The 21,141-nt window shown below is 45.3% G+C and overlaps 2 protein-coding genes across 3 annotated transcripts in view; both read right to left on the bottom strand.

Annotated features, from left to right (window-relative positions):
- Nucleotides 1-6,394, bottom strand: part of LOC118402277 (homer protein homolog 3-like) — a 40,450-nt gene extending 34,056 nt beyond the window's left edge. The window contains exons 1-2 of the mRNA XM_035800336.2: nt 5,844-6,394; nt 5,435-5,483 (exon numbers count right to left, since the gene is read on the bottom strand). Coding sequence (XP_035656229.1) covers nt 5,435-5,457 — 23 coding nt within the window. The 5' untranslated portion in view covers nt 5,458-5,483; nt 5,844-6,394. The remainder of the gene's footprint in view (nt 1-5,434; nt 5,484-5,843) is intronic.
- A 3,857-nt stretch (nt 6,395-10,251) lies between these two features.
- LOC118402279 (regulator of nonsense transcripts 1-like) lies at nt 10,252-21,093 on the bottom strand. Of its 2 annotated transcripts, none has more exons than XM_035800341.2 (23): nt 20,761-21,093; nt 20,097-20,233; nt 19,863-19,952; nt 19,393-19,560; nt 19,042-19,222; nt 18,725-18,886; nt 18,523-18,607; nt 18,163-18,261; nt 17,871-17,979; nt 17,632-17,791; nt 17,420-17,538; nt 17,064-17,228; nt 16,676-16,790; nt 16,398-16,541; nt 15,860-16,073; nt 15,399-15,516; nt 15,117-15,273; nt 14,780-14,922; nt 14,397-14,571; nt 14,139-14,220; nt 13,655-14,052; nt 13,417-13,536; nt 10,252-13,245 (listed from the first exon to the last, which is right to left on the bottom strand). In XM_035800341.2, exons 1-22 carry the CDS (start codon nt 20,926-20,928, stop codon nt 13,420-13,422), a joined length of 3,306 nt encoding a protein of 1,101 aa, XP_035656234.1. In that variant the 5' UTR covers nt 20,929-21,093; the 3' UTR covers nt 10,252-13,245; nt 13,417-13,419. The 2 variants fall into 2 exon arrangements, with proteins under 2 accessions (XP_035656234.1, XP_035656233.1); XM_035800340.2 differs by having other exon boundaries at nt 18,520-18,607.
- Nucleotides 21,094-21,141: the final 48 nt, after the last annotated feature.

Genomic DNA, 21,141 nt, shown 5'->3' on the forward strand with positions numbered 1-21,141 from the left:
CACCCTGTTCTGCCACCTCAGGTCTCTTGGCCCTCCTAACCCTACAGGGGTCAGCTCCCGCTCAGCCCAGTCAAAACTCTTTTCTGTCCTGGTACCCCAATGGTGGAAGAAGCTTCCCCCTATCCCTGCCCATCTTCCAAAAATGTCTGAAACCCTACTTCTTCAAACAAAGAGTATCTTAAATAAGACATCTCAGTCTTATTCCCCCACTAACAAAAAAAAACGTCGCCAGTTTACTAACCATCGGTTCTGGCAAACAATCATTATGCACACCGGCATCCCATAATTAGACACACCTCGACTTTATCAATGCCCTGATTACTCCCTCTTTATTTAATCCTCAGTTGTCATCAGTCCTTAGATGTTATTGGTTTTCTCTCACGTTCAGTACGCTTCCCATGTTTGTTCTTTGTATCTGTTCAGTATTAAACTCACCTTCTGCACCTGTACGTTACAGAATGACACCTCACAATATGGAAGCAGCAGAAGATTCAACGCTCTTCCAGATGGTTAACGAACAAGGTTACAGTATCTACTCCATAAACACCATGACCAGCTGGCAAAACTGGGTACGTTCTCTAGTGCCTCGACACCGCCAGTGAGGTTCTCTATACCCCTATCAGAGAGCCTCCTACCATGGGTTGTTACAGTGAGCCAGCCCCCCACACTACCCATTCTTCCACCCAGGTCAGGGATGCCCGACTGTCCCTTCCAGAGAAATATGACAGTACTCCATCGAAATTCTGTGGCTTCCTACTCCAGTTCTCCCTCTATTTCGCCTATCAGATGAGAGCTCCCACCACCGAGAGGTCCAAGGTTGCCATGGTAATATCCCTGCTGGCCAGACGGGCGTTGAAGTGGGCTACGGCCGTCTGGGAGAGAGAAAGAGCTGGGTTCCTATGAGAGGTTCATGGCTCTGTTCAGGGCAGTCTTCGACCATCCTCCAGAGGGCAGAGAGGGAGGTGAGCGACTTTTCCAGCACCGGCAGAGGGCCCAGACTGTTGCAGAGTACGCCCTCACCTTTCAGACTGTGGCAGCCTCCAGCGGATGGAATGAGCCACCGCTCCGCCCTCTATTCCGTAGTGGACTGTGCAAGGAGGTCCTGACGGAGTTGGCATGTCGGGATGACAACATATCTTTTGACACTCTCATCTCGATGGCCATTCGTCTGGATAACCTTCTTCGGGAGCACCGGTGTACACATCGCCACTCTCCTCCCTCCTTTGGCCGTCCTGAGGCAGAGCCTGAACCCATGGAGGTACGGGCCACACACCTCTCCGTGGCAGAGCGGCGTCGCCAGAGACAGCTGGGGCTCTGTTCCTATTGCGGCCAGGAGGGGCACCAGCTTCAGCGGAGTCCGGTGCGCCCTAACCCAGGCAGCCCCGTGATCTTCCGTTTCCCAGGTTAGGAGTGAGTATGCCATTGTCATCGTTTCCCACCAAACACTTTATGGTTCCTATTTCACTGGCTGGCTGGCCCTCAAGTGTTGTCTCTACAGCTCTAGTGGACTCCGGTGCCGCTGGGCACTTCATCGACCAGGGCCTCGCCTCCTCCCTGAACTTCATATCTGCTCCTGCTACCTGCCCTCCAGAACGCACTAAGTCCCCATGGGGGTGAGAGATCGGCTGTTGACCTAGGCACATTACATCCCTCACCACTGGACACCCAGGTATCACCCGCAACATCATCCATTCCCTCTCCGAGAAGTACTGGTGGCCACCTTGGCGCAGGACATCACCCACTATGTCAACTCATGCGCCATATGTACCCAATCCAAATCTCCCCAGCATGCTCCAGCAGGGAAACTACTTCCCCTTCCAGTGCCTCAGCCGCCTTGGTCACATCTGTCCATAGACTTTGTTACTGATCTTCCCCTGATGGTTTCGTACCTGTTATGGTTGTTGTGGACGGATTCTCCAAATTCTCCCGTTTTATCCTTCTCCCTGGTCTTCCTAATGCTCTCCATGTCACTGAGAGCCTTCATGGAGAAGCTGGGGGTCACGGTCAACCTCACATCTGAGGTACCGGCCTCAGTCCAATGGGCAGGTGGAGAGTATCAACCAGGAGCTGGGGAGGTTCATTTGGAGTAACTGTCAGGGCCGGCAGGGGGAGTGGGCCCGGCTCCTTCCCTGGGCGGAGTACACCTAGAACTCACTTCGTCACTCCTCCACAGGGCTCTCCACCAGGAACCTCCCACTGCGCCTGCCCTACCGGAAGTTGAGACCCCGGTTTGTGAGGCCTTTCAAAGTCCTCCTGAGGGTCAATGAAATAATATACCGATTACAGATCCCCACTGACTACTGGATCTCACCATCTTTTCATGTTTCCCTCCTCAAACCTGTAGTTCCTGGTCCAATGGCTGATGCTGTCCCCTCCACCACCCCTGAACATCGAGAGAAGCCCCGCCTATGCCATCAGATACCTTCTGGACTCCCAACGTTGTGAGGGTCAGCTGCAGTACATGGTGGACGGAGAGGGGTACGGTCCAGAAGAGTGGTGTTGGGTTCTGGTGGACGGCATTTTAGTTCCCAACATCATCCGAGATTTCCACCCTCGCTGTCCGGACCAGACCGCTACTCGCCTATGGGGCTGTCCCCCTGGCCGGCGTTGGGGGGGGGGGCGGGGGGGTACGCTTCCCATGTTTGTTCTTTTGTATTTGTTCAGTATTAAACTCACCTTCTGCACCTGCTTTCTGACTCCCAGCGTATACGTTACACACCTAGTCATTTTAAGATGAACACACTATGTTGCTCTGGATAAGAGCGTCTGCTTAACAACCAATGTAAAATGTGAGGAGACGAGTATAGGCTATAAAAAAAAACTTTCATTCAAAAAGCCATTGGATTATGTACGCAGTAAGGTCAAAAGGATTATACCTTGACACGTAGCTGCAGATTGATAGTTTGCTTTTTTCACCCTCATCGTATTCAATTCAAAGCTGTACAAACTATTCAGGACATACACTCCACTGCAGTTAGAGGGTTGATGGTATAAAGTACCCACTACATCTCATATTGACATGTACGACATGATATGGGTGTAAGTGTCTGATTTAATGTGTATTGGATGAGTACTAGTGTGTATTATTACAACAACATATGGTAGTGACGATCCTGTCCATTTCGTTGGCTGATGATTGCGATAAGTAAAATAAATCTAGCACGAATATCAACTAGATCATTAATGGATGATTTAAGACATGGCAAATACCAGGTCACTGTGCACATTAAACTGTATTCAAATGAACTCTAGTCTGACCTCTTCGGTGATGAAGGTAAGCAGATTTAGGTTAATGGGTGTTGAATCTTTGCTCTAATTCTATGTGCCAGGATCTCTAAATCTCATTTTGTTGTAAATTAGCGTAGGCCTAACATTCCAACCTCAAGAATCCCAAGTATACCAAAACAATTCAATGACAACTATTGGTTGCTAGCCAGAGTTATTACTTTCCACGTCAAGACTTTTCTTCACATTAACCCTACTGCTAATAACAACTACCATCAAAGCAGACCCACAGACTCTCTCTCCCCCTCTCTAACACACACACACACCCCGATGGGCTTGTGGACCATGTTTGGCAAACTCCCTGATAAAAACCCTGAGCTGTAATTTTCTGTCTCATCACACAGTAATCCCACTCTTGTCAGCTGATCTCATGCTTAATAAGCAGCTTCTATAAGGCTGGCAGTCACCCCAGGCTCAGACAGACACTGATCAGAGGGTTGGCCAGGCAGGGGACGGAAGCAGTGCTGTGGAACAGAGTCGGACAGAAACGGTAGGCTACAAAGTTCGGCAATCTCACTTTGAGACATGGAAATTCAGCGACTACCATGTTGGCACCGAAGCTTCCCGATTATTAGTTTACATATGAGAAAATTGATTGACATTCTGGGTTAGATTGTTATTACCATGGAACGTTTGGTGCCGAAAAATTAGGGAAGGGTTTGTCAGCCCAACTTTGACCAGGCATGAGAAATGATCCTCTATGGGGACTGAGCTACACCCACCATCCATCTGATTGGTCTTTTGGTCAGTTGGGTTTGTCCTTCAAGCCTCTATCATAGGGAGCAACATTACTGGCTCCCGGCTCCATAGGGATCACCCCAATGCGATGAGATCACCCTGCAGAGCCTGAGCCACCGGGACGCCAGGGAGCTGCCTCTTTAACCTCCACACACATTCCTCCAGTGCCAAGGAGGTGTGGCGCTACGAGAGACCTGAGGGCTTGCATCAGGCACAGCGCAAGCCAGATGTTTCAGTGTTTCAGACGACTGTCTCTCTGTTGGAGCTAAATGGATAACGGATCTCTTTCCAGGATCTACTATTCATCCTTCATGTTAAACAGATGGACATGGCTTAGTGGGATGTGCGTACGTGTGCTGTGTGTACATATGCTGCACAGACACAGGCACGCACATGCACACGCACACACACACACAGTATGTGCACAGTCGCGCGCACACACATACAGTCACAACTTCAGGGGGGTCCTCACATTTATATTTGAATTGTGATAGAGGGCCCTAATTTGTACCCTGCACATGGTTTGAAAATATTGATTGGTTTCATTAGATATGCTCCAGCTGTTAAATAGGTGAGCTGAATTCCACCAGGATAGAGGTAGGGAGAAGAATCCGATTTCAGATAATGAAAAACAAGCTTCTGGTGATGGAAATTCCACAACGATGCTTTTCCTATATCTATTATGATTAACAACCACTTTAATTCATGTTCTCTTTTTGTAGAATGGTGTACCACTCCCACTATCAGTTTCTTGGCATATTATTACAGTAGATTCCTCTCCACGCTGTAAACAGAACAATTTCCCTGGATGCTTCTGTAGAGGAGATTCTGTGCTGGGCGAGTACTACTCTCCCTGAATGAGTACAGCAATAATAGCCCAACAGTGGCCTTAGAGCAATTACATAAATGTACTGCTCAAATAAGGTAGTGCTGGTCTCTGCAGTACCACTAACATAACATGAGATAAACGGATAAACAGCATAAACACTAACTGGTTTACTTTGTAAATCAAGTTTGAAACCACTTATTATCAATATAACATCAAGAAACAATGAATCTAGTGCGATATTCTCAGATGCAACATCAACATCACTCCAAAACTTGTAAATGTAATTCCAGAGCCATTTGACATACTTGCGTTGTGATCACAGATCCGTGCACTATCAGACTACTACTCCATAAGACACAAGAGAAGACTCTCTCTCGTCTTGTTGAAGTAGAGGTCCTGTAAGAGTCATAGGCATCCCAAGGTCATTACACCAATACTTTTACTGACAACTGTTGGGAAGTCTTTGGACTTTGTGGTCATTATGCCACCACTGACAACAGACAATAGGGGCTATTGAGTAGGTGTTCAGGAGAGGATATCACCACTGAAATGAAACATAAATCCCAAATAACAGCCACTTACCTTTCTCGATGGTGTGGATACATCTTATTAAGCAGGATATGTGTTCTTTCTATGGAAGAAGGAAATTAACACACACTGATTAGTGTTACAAAATGTTTCGGGTGAAAACGTAATCTTCATGTATGCACATCAAGATTATGGTTTCAACAACAAACAATATTTTGACATTAACAGACAACTGGACTAGATAATAATGACCGGGGGGAAAAAGTGACCGGATGGTCAATGTAACAATAGCCTTTCAATTTACAGATCAAGGTTTGTGTACACAAATATGAAAACGAATTGTCCCGACTATTGAAATATGGTCCTGACTGCAGCATAGCCTAAACTTTTCTCTCATAGCAAATTTAGCAGCGGTCCAATGCAATAAGTCATTGAGAGTTGAATAGTTACTCGAAACACTCACCTCATGTCGTTGTAAAATATTAATGAGATGTATTGATCCAGATCTAATATGGGCTCCTTTATGTTTTAGAATAGTGGCGCTGAAATCCTTCCTCTCCTGTGTCCGGATACGGATGCTTCCCAATTTACCACCGGAATTTCACTGCAAAGGGCAAGACTTGACTGTGAATAGGCTACTGTGGACATTAGCTGGCAAAGAAATTATATTCGCTCTGTCCCTTCACTTGGAAAGGCTAACCACGACGTTGGACATCGATGGCATCACTAAACTGGAGCAATGTGTATCAGTTGCCACAGTCCGGGCGGTCCATCATGTGTATATTTCTCCGATTTTCTTCTCTTTGGCTGTACTTCAGTAACCTTGTTGTAGCGCAGTGCCCCGCGAAGCTCTGGTTCTAGGCTATACTCCTCTTGACGGCTCAATGTGAGACGCAAGCATACAGTGTTATGCACTGGTAGGCTACAAAGTATCGCTACTTTTATATTGGTTACATTTCTTATCCCGTCAAGAACCTCGCGCGGTGCAGCGCTTCATGGTAACGATTTCCTACAGTTGTGTTTATAATCAGTCAATATACCACCACCTGCTGGTTACAGTTTGGTGGTGGGTCAAATTCCATTTAATTTTACAGTGACCAAACCTGTAAACTACTTCATTGTTGACCATAGGCAAATAAATATGGCCTACTTAACACTAATTAAGTACAGTGTTTAATTTTTTACATTGCTCACATTAAAACAAATTCCTTAACCCTTGTGTGGTGTTGGGGACTGTGGGACCCATTTTCAAAGTTTACTAAAATAAAAATTATACATTTCATTATTGTTTTCAACCTGAGACTCATGGACCTTGGCACATTTTCTGTAAAATAACACATTTTTATTTAGTGCACACTGTGTACCCCCCTACACATTTATATTACATAATAATAAATAATAAAAGTGTGGAAAAGTGTGTGTGTAGGTGAAAACAAGTAAAAACCAAACAAAAAAGTTTGCTGTGTGACTTCACTTTGTCTTCCTCCTCCCTGGGCCTGCTGTTTCAACATAACACCAAGAACCTGTCTGTCTCCCTGCCTGTCTCCCGCTTTTCTCGCACTATTTACCCATGGTAGTGTGTGAAACTACACAATGTCTTGCGGGATCCTGCACAATGTTATTACAATAGATTATTTCATTTATTATATTTTTTTTATTTTTTTTTACAACATATCGAAATAATGTATTTTCCCACACTCTACCCCAGCCAGGTGCAAATTGGGGGAGGGACATACATAAATAGCTTTGCATGTGTGGCTCCTTACCACAATCAATCAGTATGGCAAAAATAATCTCTGCTCAGAGGACCTTAGAAATATTGTTTTGCAGAGAGAGAAGCTGGTGTGGAAGGAGCGTCCTTCCTCTTTGGAAGATGAAAAATCTTCCGAATATGAGGATCATGTCTCTGTCAATTCAGAGTCTGACAGTGAGTTGGAAGGAGAGGTTGAGATTGACCCTCAGCCTGTCCAGGACCAGCCCATCAGCAACCAGATCATCAGCAGCCTGAAGGAGGAGAAATACAGATGTAAAAAAAAAAGTGAAATTGAATGGTCTTCTTGCTGAAGGAATGAGCCACCCCGCATGGCTGCCAAAGTGATAAGGATGCAACCAGGACCGACGCGGATGGAGGTTACTTATGTGCAGGACATAGTCTTCTTTTGAACTGTTCATCCCAGAAACCATCCAGAAAATCATTCTGGGCTGCACTAATATGGAAGGAAGGTGTGTTATTGGGGAGAGATGGACCAAACTCATTTACATGCATACTTTAGGGTTGTTATCCTTGTTGGTGTTTTCAGATCCAATGCAGAATCCACAGAATCCATGTGGGATGCAGAAACTGGCAGATAACTTTTCCATGCAACGTCTCTGGAAAACTTCCACATTATTTCCAAGATTATCCGCTTCGATAACCGAGACACCAGACCAGCTCATACAACGTGCACATTTGTCATCTGGATGATGTTGAACCCAGATTGGGACGGAGAGAAGCTCCAGAGGAGACAGCTTTCTCGAGGAGCTGGGTAAGATATGGTGGATTTTTGTAGGTCTACTCTGTAAATCCTAGTTGAACCTCAATCCAAGGACCCCAGCTTCTGCAGCCATCGTGAGGAGGATTCATGAGAAGGATGCTGGTGCCCCATCCACCCGGCCCACAGAACCAACTCCAATACCGGAAGTAAGTGTGTGATGTTTCATGTGTGTGTGTGTCTGACTCCTACTTTGGTCAGCTGTAACTACAGTTGAAGTCAGATGTTTACATACATCTTAGTCAACTACATTTAAACTCGGTTTTTCACAATTCCTGACATTTAATCCAAGTAAAAAATTCCCCGTTTTAGGTCAGTTAGGATCAGCACTTTATTTAATAATAATAATATATGCCATTTAGCGGACGCTTTTATCCAAAGCGACTTACAGTCATGTGTGCATACATTCTACGTATGGGTGGTCCTGGGAATTGAACCCACTACCCTGGCGTTACAAGCGCCATGCTCTACCAACTGAGCTACAGAAGAATGTGAAATGTCAGAATAATAGTAGAGAGAATTATTTATTTCAGCTTTTGTTTCTTTCATCACGTTCACAGTGGGTCAGAAGTTTTACATACACTCAATTTGTATTTGGTAGCATTTCCTTTAAATTGTTTGACTTGGGTCCGTGCTTCACGGATGGGATGGAGTTCTTCGGCTTGCAAGCCTCCCCATTTTTCCTCCAAACATAACAATGGCCATTATGGCTAAACAGTTCTATTTGTGTTTCATCAGACCAGAGGACATTTCTCCAAAAAGTACGATATTTGTCCCCATGTGCAGTTGCAAACCGTAGTCTGGCTTTTTTATGGTGGTTTTGGAGCAGTGGCTTCTTCCTTGCTTGAGCAGCCTTTCAGGTTATGTCGATATAGGACTCGTTTGACTGTTGATATACTTTTGTATCGGTTTCCTCCAGCATCTTCACAAGGTCCATGCTGTTTTTCTGGGATTGATTTGCACTTCTCGCACAAAAGTACGTTCATATCTAGGAGACAGAACGCATCTCCTTCCTGAGCGGTATGACGGCTGCGTGGCCCCATGCTGTTTATAAGTGCGTACTATTGTTTGTACAGATGAACGTGGTACCTTCAGGCATTTAGAAATTGCTCCCAAGGATGAACCAGACTTGTGGAGGTCTACAATTTTTTATCTGAGTTCTTGGCTGATTTCTTTAGATTTTCCCATGACGTCAAGCAGAGGCATTGCGTTTGAAGGTAGGCCTTGAAATACATCCACAGGTACACCTCCAATTGACTCAAATTATATCAATTAGCCAATCAGAAGCTTCTAAAGCCATGGCATTTTCTGGAATTTTCCAAGCTGTTTAAAGGCATTGTCAACTTAGTGTATGTATACGTCTGACCCACTGGAATTGTGATACAGTGAATTAATTAAGTGAAATAATAGGTCTGTTAACAATTGTTGGAAAAATTACTTTTGTCATGCACAAAGTAGATGTCCTAACCAACTTGCCAAAACTATAGTAGTTTGTTAACAAGACATTTGTGGAGTGGTTGAAAAACGAGTTTTAATGACTCCAACCTAAGTGTACGTAAACTTCTGACTTCAACTGTATATATGTGAGTGAGTGAGATGTTAGTAAAATTCCTGAACTAAGTGTTTTCATCATTCTAAATGAAGCCGGTAGCAACAAGAAACAGCGCTGTAATGTGTGTGGACCCAAGGACAGGAAGACACAGTACACATGCATCAAGTGCAAGAAATACATATGCAACACACACAGTAAAACTCTATCCCTCATGTGGTGTAGACAGGCCTTCATTTGTGGTGTAGACCGGCCTGTGTTCAATGGGGCTCATTTATCATTTCCACAAAATACCAAAATTTGTCCTTCCAATTTGTTCAGTTCAAAGCAATAAACATTAGTGATGAAAACCTTGTTTCACTTATATTTGTTCAAGATAAACATGATTTATTCCACCAGTCATGATTTTCATAGATGGTTGCCAAAAAATGTGCGCTTTTCTTGATAAATGTGATCTAGCATATGTAAATATGAACCATGTATGCTGTCTATATTGCTTGTAATTTATATAAGGCAACATCTAAGTATTAAGTATTTTTACGTAAATTGTTATGGTCCATCAGACCCGCGAACATTAAGTGAATATCAAGAACATGAACACCACACAATGGTTTAAAATGATAGGCTAACGAGGACAACAATTCTGAAGTCCACATGTAGGCCTAAGCTTGAGTTTTGGGTTCCGCAATAACCTATGGGGCCTAGATGTCAAGTCTTTAAAGCTCAGTGCTGGTAGCAGTTGAGTAAATCATAATTCCAGTGATTCGTTAAAGAAGTTAAATCACTTAAAATGAACGAAAAGAAGCAACCTTTATTTTTCAAAGATTTTACAAGGATGATATTTCAGTGAGCAACACAGATGACCAAAGAACTACAATCATATTCAAACTATTTCCACAGAGAAAGAAATATCACTTCGCTCACTTCAACACAAAACCCCCTCAGAGGCAAATAATACTAAGATCAGACAGGCAGGGGGGGGTTTGGCTATTTTGTCCAAATTGAAGGTTCTTTGCATTCTAAATTCCCTGTACCTCATGGGGCACTCAAAAGTGATGTTGTTTGCTCATCTTCAAACACAGTTCAAAGGATCATTCGCTGATAATGAATCTACTTGAATTTCAATGCTCTGCATTTAGTTGTAGCAACATTTCCTTTCTCTTCAGTAGTTCCCCCTTTGAAATTATAGGCCGATTTCATAAAGGAACAACAAAAATACATTAATGTTTAGTGATGAAACCTGCCAATTGATGTGTACTATTGAATGGCACATACACAGTTTGTCAGATAGGGATAGTTGTCACGGGAAAATAACACATTTTCATAATTTATCTGAGGGTAGTGGTTAATGTCTATAAGATACAGATATCATCAGATATTTTGGTAAGTACAAACATTTAATCAGAATGGGTGGCATCTTAAACATCTTTCCACAGGTGTTCGTAAGACTGTTTAACCACGTCACTAGCATACAACTATGACTTGTGAAAATCGTAGCCTCTCACGACTCAGCAAAATGACATGAAAAATGTCAAATGATACTTAATTATCACAAGCATGGAAGGAAGGGTACTACAATTACTGAGTGATGGTTACACACATTTCATCATATCAGAGTGAAAGATCTCAGACCTAAAAACAAATATGGCAGCAGCGCTAGACTTGGGCAGGAGCTCACCGGAGCAGAGATCCGGCACCTAAAATGTTCTACTGCTTGAACTGCTGTACCTCTTATAGAATATTAGCTCAAAAGTATTGTGGAGTCCTGCTAGGCTTGGGCGATATACCGTATACCAGGATATTTCAAAATACAGACAGTATGATTTTCAATACTTTGTGGTTATTATTGTTTTGAAATAGCGCCCCTTGTGTGCACTTCCGGTAATACCATATACCCCAGTATGGTACAGAAACTTTAAGAGAATCTGGATACCGCCCAACCCTAGCTCCTGCACATAAATATAAGCAGTACCGGCACACAAAATAAGTACCGGCACCTATTTCTGTCCAAGTCAAGCACTGCATGGCAGGGAAGTGACAGAACTAGGACTTACACAAAATACTACTTTACCATCAATGATACAAACGACATCAACATCTTCTCTCTGTGTGAGACAGGGTAGGCCTACTACATGTTTGAAGATGTAAGTATTGGCGTTTTCATCAAAACTAAAAGGACATTCAGAGGGCAAAAGTCAAATGTCAACTTCAACTGGAAAATACAGTTCACGCAATCTACTACATCCCCCAACATTTTTTAAAGGGGGCAAGATGTGGTGGGGGCTAGACAAATCTACACCACACCCTTTAAAAATGGGCACTAAATAAAAACGACCTGTGTCTACAACACCAACGTGGACCAAAATGAATTCACGTCCTCTGGCAGACAGAAATGCCTCCCATCTGTCAAGAAACTCATACATTTCAGTTATCTTTTTCATATGGGGCCAATGATAGCCAGCACTGAACACCTACATTTAGCAGGTGCCAGACAAATCCAACCTTCCTTTGCAGTCAGTTATACTTCAAGACTTCCAGTCTTATGACTGTAGTATTCACAAGCTTCATGTCTATAACCTCTCTGAACATAAATTCATGTTCCCATGTGAAGCACCTCTTATCTGAAGCTAGGCGAATCATGACCAGTAAAAAGGAAAACATGATTTAATACAGAATTTCATGTTTAAACTTAGGGCTCTAGGGATAACTTCCCCCCCTTACTGTGGGGTTAATGAATTGTAGCCATGGAAAAGATGTGTCCTACAAGCGCTTTCATGTCTGTGGAGCTGTGATGCTTTTTAAACTAATAACCTGGATGTCATTTAGAAGATCAAGTGATAGCTGCTTCAATCGATTACAATCAGTAGGTTATGATATTCTTTTTACTCTTTTTGTACTACAGAACGATACACAGCAGGAGCTCGCAAACTACCACTTTGGATCTCGAGACAATAATGTCTTCCTTTAATAGTTTCCAAGAGCCATTCCACCACTTTTCCTTAGTAGACCACCTTGAGAAAGACCCAAGCGGAAAGCCAGCGAAATTCACAAGCTTCTTATTTCAGAACCTCTGCGACGACAGACCTCGTGTAGAAAACTTTCCAACTCAAAGCTGAAAAAGATGAACGGTCAGAATCCTTTCCCGACTCCTGCACCATTTGATTCCTCTTGAGATGTTCCACCAAGACCTCTTGGTCCGCACGAGCCCTCTCCTCTCTCCCCCTCTCTCAAACATGTTCAAATGCAGAGCATGGTTCAACTTTGAGGTTAGAAATGTTCCCAAATCGACTGACTGCTCCCCCCTCTGGCTGGCAGGAGACGGTTTTGTGGATTGAGCTTGAAGGGTTGTGTTAAAACTCCTCTTCTCAGTCTCTCTGCTCCAAGAGCAGGGAACTCAGCCAACTAACTGGTGGTCCCGGGAGGCGGGGAGATGTGACTCCTGTGTCCCCCAAGAGGATCCACAACCTTCATCCCTCAAATCACCGAAGGTCCCATCTCTCCGATGGCGCTACTTCCGACGTATGCTGCTTCTCCTTTTTCTCCATGTCTCCGTGTGCGAGCAGGGCCTCCTCTCTCCCTCCCTCCCACTCGCTCGGCCTGTCCAGCTCAACCCCCATTTTGCTCTCACTCTTGTGATTGGTTGGTCTCTCTCCTGTTGCTTTCACACAGTGGTGCTTCAGTTGTAGCCGTGGAAAACGGGTATCCATGTTTCTTTTTTTGATTTTACCCAGATTAAAATGCAGGCGAACTAAGCTCAGCACAGGCTTAGCTCCTTTTCCAACGACCTAAGAGTAAAATAAAAACAAAAGATAATTGTAATACCCTGATAGAGAGCTTCTGGTATCCTACTTACTCCACCTGATACTATGATATTACTAAATAACATCTTACAGTAACTGTTGGCTTAGCTCATAGAATGTACAGTGCAAAAAGTTCACAGATAACTGTTGTCTTACATTCTAGTACTGGGACAGTCCAGTCACGCCATGTTGATAGGCTCGTTCACCCTGGTAGGTGGAGTCTTGGGAGAGGGCCACGTCAATCTGGGACTTGAACTCATCTCCAAGGTAGCTGTCCTGTAAGGAAAACAACAAAGGAGAAGCTTTTAGCCTGCTGATTTTCATGCCTGTATGTCTATGTCAGACCTATAAAGTCTGCTAAAAGATGAATATTTAAAGGGTTCTGCTGACTTACCTGGGAGAGTTCAGGCTGGGACAGGCCAGGCTGGCTCATCTGGGAGGGCTGGCTCATGGTGATGTAGCCCTGTGTGAGGGGTCCCTGGGAGAAGGGCTGGGAGCCCAGGTCCTGGCTGGCCTGGCTGCCACTCATGTGGCCGTGCTGCCCGTTGCCCCCGCCATGGCTTGCCATACCACGGCTCCTCTGCCGCCCGCCTCGTGCCCCTCCGCCCGCCTTGCCCTTCATACCTCCTCCACGGCCTGCTTGGGGGCCGTTGACCTGGCCCAGGTAGCCTGGCGGGGGCATGGGGGGCATGACCAGGTTGAAGGGGATGGGGATGTTCAGAGAGGCCATGGGGCCTGGGCCAATCATGCCAATCTGGTCGTGGGTCTGGAAGTACATGTTGGATGTACGTGCTGAAGGGAGAATAAAAAAGATCATTTTTAGACAACGACAAAACAAGTACAAAGACACAAGTTTACAGTTTGACGTCGCCTCTCACCAGTGCTGCTGCGGTCATACACAGATCCAGGAATAAGAGCTTCCCTGGCATCATACATGGCTGTGCTCATGAAACGGCCCCCCTGAAAAACCCACACATAGAAAAAAAACACTTCACTAAGTCGAAACAGAAGCACATTCTTTTTTTAAATAACAGTGTACAGTCTACACTAAAGTAAAATCGGGAAAAACAGCGCACAGCGTAAACATGTACACGGTCAAACACATGCGCGTGTTCAAGGGGCCGGACAAGACTCACAGGGTTGACGGCGTTAACCAGCTTGCGAGGCTTGCTGAACTGCATGAGGCTCTCCCTCAGGTTGTTGAGGGGTCCCTCCACCAGTACCTTCTGCTCCTTGTAGTAGTTGAGAAGGTGGTTCCACAGAGGCTGCTTGGACAGGGCCTTGGGGTTGCCCACGATGATAACCCCATACCTACACACACACACAGTTCCTTTACTGTCAGAGTAATGATCATTTGTGAATCCTCACAGCAAAAAGTTGACATAACGCCAAAGACAAACATTGAAATAGTCTTGCAAAAGATATATATATTTTTTTAAAGACAGGATAATAAGATGTTTCAAAATATCTGTTGAGCATCAGGAGACAGAGGGACTGCACATGTCCTGGTGTTACTTACCTGGCCCTAGTGAGAGCCACGTTGAGACGTCGTGGGTCGTTGAGGAAGCCGATGCCCTGGTGCTCGTTGGCTCTGACACAGGACAGGATGATGAAGTCCTTCTCTCTGCCCTGGAAGGCATCGACACTGGCTATCTCCACCTCCTGGGGACAGCCAAGAGACAGAGAAACTAGGAACTAGTACTGTTCCAATCACCATCTGGCCTCCACTTAAAAACAGTAAAGGTAGCCATTTTTATTTTTTTTAAGTCACTGTGGAAAGCACTACAGACTTGAGTGCCACAGTGGCGTGCCATTATTTTATGTTCTTTCTCCCTAGCCCTGTGAGCATGCTGTACCTGATAGAGCTTGGTGTGGAGAGAGCCACTGAACTGCATGTACTGCACCAGGTAGGACCTCTGGCCCTCGTAGGGGGTGATGATGCCTATCTGGTCAGGCTTGGCCCCGGCCTTTAGCAGCCTAGTGGTGATCTTCTCCACGTTGGAAGCCTCAGTTCTGTACACAGAGAGAAAGAGAAAAGAAAGGCTTATTCATTTAAAAATATATATAATAATACACTTTTTATGAATGAGGTCTGTCTGTTTGGTCAAAAATGACAAATGCTTCCATTTGTCAAATACCTGTTTAGATAGGAGGTTCCGGAGCTTGCGATTTCCTCCTGGCCCTGGGTCACATAGAAGAACATGGGCTTGTCTGGCTGTGGCCACTGAAAGTCAAAGCCTTTCTTGATGCGGTCAGCTGTATAAATAAAAGAATGGGGTCAAGATGGGGAGAGTTAGTGCATTTAAATGCAGGTTAATCCAGAATTAAGTGTAGAAGCCAGTGACATGTTTTAGCTTTGTTTTCAGTGTTTTCCACCTTGTGCAAACTTAGTAAAACTTGCTGTTATAAAGCAAAACACGATTGTTCTGTTTTCTTGGTCTTTGAGACAGATTACGTAAACTGCCCATCTAGCTAGTAGACAGCAGGGAGTCCATTCCCCGCTTGATGGCCAAGCACATCAGCAGAACAAGCTAACCCTAAACTCTGTTTGTGAGGGTTCTACACACTGGCCCCGAACCCTTCTCCCTCAGTGACTTACCCGCGGTGACTCCGTTCTGCAGGGAGCCCTCGTAGAAGATGTTGGAGGGGAAGGCGCTGAGGGCCGGGTGCATACGGTACTGCACCTGCAGACGGATGGGCCTGATGCCCAGCACCACCAGACGCTCAAACAGGGACTGGGACAGGCCCGCTTTGGCTGCCTTCTTACACATCACTACTGGACCCAGCTGGCAGTGGTCTCCCACCAGAATCAGCTGGAATGAAACAGACCGAGAAATCCTAGATTTAGAAAGGTCAGAAAGGTCATTCAAATTCAAATCCAATGTCGTGTGGTTTGGGAACTAGCATTGGGTGTAGGTAGTGTGCCTCACTCAGTGTTCTGCACCTGCAACAATGTTGAATTCAACCAAGCACAGACACCTGCAGGCAATAAATGGCACTACACGTTTCCATCAGCAACAACTTTTGATAAACATTCTGTACGAGAAACAGAGAGAAGTTGGGGCCTGTCATTGAACTAAGTGACTGGGCATCATTTTTCTTAGCGGTTTGAGATTTCTTAAGAGACGGAGACGTACCTGTTTGGCCCCCAGTATGACAGGCACCATGCACTCGGGCTCAGTGGCCTGCGTGCTCTCATCAATGAGGATGGAGCGGAACTGCATCTTGGCCAGGCGGGGGTCTCCTGCCCCCACACAGGTACAGCAGATCACATCAGCATTCTGAGCAGAGATGGGAGTGAAGGGAGACATGGTCAGTGATAATCAACTTGAGGAAGTAGATATTTATTCACAGTGGAATTAAGACATTTGAAGGACTTTGTTTTAAGGGAGTGTGGAAAAGGAGCAGGCGTTACCGTGAGTAGTTCCCTCTCGGCGGTGCGCTTCAGGGCCCTGTATCGCTTCTCATCAGAGGAGGACAGCTCCCCAGTCTCGTCCTTCAGCTGCTGCAGCTTCTGAAGCTCTGGTATACTGCACACAAATACAGAAAAACACAAACTGAGAAAACAGTGCTCTTTAATGTGCTAAAATTATGTAGCCTATAATGAAGGCTAACGTGCAGAAAAGCTGTAAGACAGAGGAAAGACCTCGGGAACATGACCTGCGCATCTATGCTTCCAAACTGAGGCAACTCTCGTGGCCCATAGCCAAGTTCTCAAGTGGAATCGATCCTTTGTCTCTAGTTAACAGGAAACCTGATGAGATAAAGATACCATTCCTCCCCGGGTAGCAGTCCCAGGTTACCTATCCATGTTGCGGATCTGGTTGTGCAGAGCCAGGAAGGACACGGGGGAGTCGATGGCCTCTCTGCTCTTGGCACAGAGCCTCACCACCTTCAGGCCCGACATGTGGATCTTCTCAGTCAGCTGGTCCACTGCGATGTTGCTGGGAGCGCACACCAGCACTGGCCTGAGGAAACACACACAACTGGTGTTAGGGACAGATAAAAGGGGCTTTTATTAACCCTTTGGTTGCTCAACTGAGAACAATGTGTCATTTGCAATAATGACCTCTACCAACACTAATGTAGTCACTATTGTAGTGGAAGTTGTTTACTAAGTACTGTGTATAGTGTCCCCTATTAAGTGAGCACATCTTACCCGTTGCCCTGTCTGGCCAGGTGGTAGACTACAGTGGCAGAGGTGACCGTTTTCCCCGTGCCAGGGGGCCCCTGAATGAGACTGAGAGGACGCTGCAGCACAGTCTTCACAGCATACACCTACGTGACAACACACGGCGTTGGCATCTGGCAAACGGTCAGCGAAGGAATAACTCAAATATACTCATAGATTCTGTCTACGATAACACCCACCTGTGAGTGGTTGAGGTCAGGCAGGCCCTGGGCGGTGAAGCGTTTGGGCAGCTGACACTTGATGACCACGTCCTCCACCTCGTGACCGAGCAGCTTGTGGTAGATGTACCCGGACACAGAGGTCTCGTCCACGGCAAAGGTCTTCAGGGCACTTTGCATCCTGGAGGAAAGTCCCCGTGTCAAGCCAGCTGAGCCCAACCCATTGCATCACATATTGATTTGTGTAAGAAGATTCCTACCTGTCAAAAGAGGTGGACTTCCACACAAAGTCAACCTGGAAGTTATGTGGTACTTCCACGGGAGCCCCAGCACTGCTCCTCAGCTCAATGGCTATCTCGTCGCCATAGTCTATTAGGGAAGGATTAAGGACAATACACCACAAAACCTTACACCTATTCCTCCCAGAAACTAGTGTGGCGATACTGTGGTGCTATTGAAAGGATAACGCCAAACAAAGAAACAATTGGGCGGCAAACAAGATGCTGAAGAGTAAAAGATAACAACGTTACAGCATAGCAATGAAAAGGATACTGTCTGGTACTTTGATGACATGTCCAATACCCTTCCAGAGTGGGGCAAGATCTCCCTTGTACCTCAGGCAAATTTCATCACCCTGCATCAGGCGCATGTCTACAGAAATACAGAGAATGAAAAGAGGGACAGCAAGGGAAAGGGAATTAGCTTATGAAAGGCACAATATAGAATTGATAGATTTTGGAACATTCATCATACAAAAATGTAATCGTACATGCACACACACACATTCAGACTTAGACTAGAAGACAGGCCAGCATGCGCGTCAGGGAGAATGTAAGGGGAGGTTGTGGCCGGAATGGAATGGACATGGACCACGTGACGTTGATGGAGATGAACAAAAAAAGGAATTACCACCTGAGTCCGTCTTGGGAAGGCTGAAATAAGCAATCCGCTTTTTATTGAGTCCCAAGTCCCACCTGACAGTTATATTGTCTTGGGTCTGTGAAACAAACAGACGAGAGAATGATCAATCAAACATGTAAAACCAAAACTGCTTTTACATCCAAAAGCAGGAAGAGCTAGCCTGAACAATCCGGCAGAACACAGTTGGTCTTACCTGGGACTCTTTGAGTTTCTTATCGTAGTCGGCCTCCAGTTTGACCAGGGGGCCAAATATGTTCTGGTACTGGTAGGCATCCTCATAGCGCAGCAGCACGTGCTGAGGCTCCTCGTCCACGCCAGGCTTCTCAAGGTCCTCCAGAGTGGCTGTGGGGTTTTCCTGAAGACACCAAGACAGATTGATACAGTCAAACAACAACAACTAAAAGAGTGCTGCTCTATAATGGGCTTTTATATCAAAAGGACCAAAGTAGTCGGCCACTGGCCTGTAGCAAATTGCTGGTTAACTTATGCTAAATAAGGCATCTCATAAACCTTCCAGAGCTCCTCCAGCTTATTGATCTGCTGGGCGGTGATCTGGCGGGCCCGAAGCTGTTCCTGTTCTGAGGGGATCTTCACCAGCCAGGAGAGGAAGCAGCGGTCCTGGATCAGCGGCTGCCACTGGGAGCTGTCCCAGTTGATGTCTTTCAGACTGCTCTGACTGGCACATGGCTGCCTGCATTACCAAAACACACACATTACGCCTATCAACACACTCTATTACAAAATCTCTTTGATTCAATGATTAGAGCCACTGGATCTGAGAAGGCCCAAGAACAGGGCATCTGATCATTGTGATACAGAATGGTATAAAGAAGGTTAACAAACACCATAGATCTGCTTTACCTGCAAAGCAGTACCACCACAGAGTCGGCCTTGGCGGGGATGAACCCCAGGAGAAAGACGTTGCGACAGCCACAGTTGTAGCACTCCAGCACCGTCTCCCCCAGAGGACCGTCCTTGTGCAGAGTCACCTCCTTGGACTTTGCTCTGACCAGGTGGTTCACAATGTGGCTGAGATGGTAGATGAGAGAAAAAGCACAAAAATGTATGCGCTCACTACCGTAAGTTATTCTGAATAAGAGCGTCTGCTAAATGACTCAAATATAATTGTGAAATGTAGGTTTATCAACATTTCAGGTAAATGTCTTTCTGACCCATGTTAAAATGGTACAAGTCAATTCAGTCTCCATTTGCATCACATTTCTACTTCATGTGTGCAGCCCCCCACATCGAGTAGACAACAACTACATTTAGCTAAATACACCACAGATGGAAGGTCAACAACCGCCCGTTGATTGGTCTTTGAAGCCTACCTGCCAGACGTATTGCCCCGTCCATTGCAAAACCACTTCTTGCTGGTGTTGCAATACACCACGCATGCCGGATCGTGAATACCACAGTAACTGGGCAACAGGAAAGAAACAACACAATGACAACTTTAATATTGGTGTTTAGAGCAAGGTAACGTCAGATAAAACAAGCTATCAACACTTCAAACCTCTTTTTGTTATCTGTCCGACAGAACTAAAAAGTATTTCTGAACATACCTGCATGCATGGACTGGGAGGTCTTTAGTATAATAGGTGTCCTCCTCGTCTTCTTCAAAGTTCAACTCTGCAAGGAGTTGACTTGTTTTTACAACAGAGTCTTCCCCATTCTGCAGAACTCCATCAGGTCCATTCACCTGGAGAGTAACGTGGACATTTAAAGACAGTGGCAAAAATAATGTAAATAACCTGGAAAAGGTCACACCACCATAAATAAAAAGGTTTTAGCTACAAGTGCATTTGACAGCTAGTTAGATAACTTGCTATAGCAAACTCGCAGCAGCTAGCTAGTAACGTTATGCCTACTATCTAAAGCATGCCAACTACCTGTTGTGACTGTCATGCAGATAAATGGTTCAGTCATGGCTACCTTATCAAGAAAACGACAGACTGCTCGTCAAATACTCCTGGTGTCCATCTCAGAACGCATATTAACTCATGTTAGCATGCTAAAGCATTATGTAAACATTCTGGCTAAGCTAATTCGTTAGCCAGCTGCGTGGCCTGTGGGGCAGATGAATGTGTTTCCTATGTAGCTCGAAAGCTAGCTATGTTAACCTAGCAGCTTCTGCTAACTAACTAGCTAGCTACCTCCAAGATCCATATTAAGAACGCTGTTAGCGGGCTAGTTTGCCACAAAACAGGCAACAATTACTCCACGAACCTGGTTGTCCAACTGACTCTGCGTCTGGCCTGTTTGAGTCTGGCTCGGTAGGGTAAAATCTGTGAACTCATATTCCGAACCCTGGGTATCTGCTCCAAGCAAGTCGGCGTCCTCGGTGTCCAGGAACGTGAGAGTCTGCGAGCTCGGCCCGTACGCCTCAACACTCATGTTCTCCACCAACAGTGATATTTCAGAATGGTATTTTAGGTACAGTAGCTAACTCAGCAATGTGTAGATATCCCTGTCAAAAGTGTACTTGAACAAATGTCGAAAAACCTTCGCAAATGAATAAAGAACTGACGAGATCGAGAGCCTCAACTCCCACTCGAAATAATGACGTATCACCTTGCACCACAGAACAAATGCATAGAGCACAGGAAT

The sequence above is a fragment of the Oncorhynchus keta genome, chromosome 23 (assembly GCF_023373465.1).
Source record: "Oncorhynchus keta strain PuntledgeMale-10-30-2019 chromosome 23, Oket_V2, whole genome shotgun sequence".
NCBI lineage: Eukaryota > Metazoa > Chordata > Actinopteri > Salmoniformes > Salmonidae > Oncorhynchus > Oncorhynchus keta.

What these genes read in the sequence shown, in the direction of transcription:
- LOC118402279 (XM_035800340.2), bottom strand. Translation starts at nt 20,928, where the DNA reads ATGAGTGTTGAGGCGTACGGGCCGAGCTCGCAGACTCTCACGTTCCTG. An exon ending in TGGTTAACGCCGTCAACCCT is followed by an intron (nt 14,221 to 14,396) that starts GTGAGTCTTGTC and finishes TGGGTTTTTCAG; the next exon opens with GGGGGCCGTTTCATGAGCAC. An exon ending in GTATGACCGCAGCAGCACTG is followed by an intron (nt 14,053 to 14,138) that starts GTGAGAGGCGAC and finishes TTCTCCCTTCAG; the next exon opens with CACGTACATCCAACATGTAC.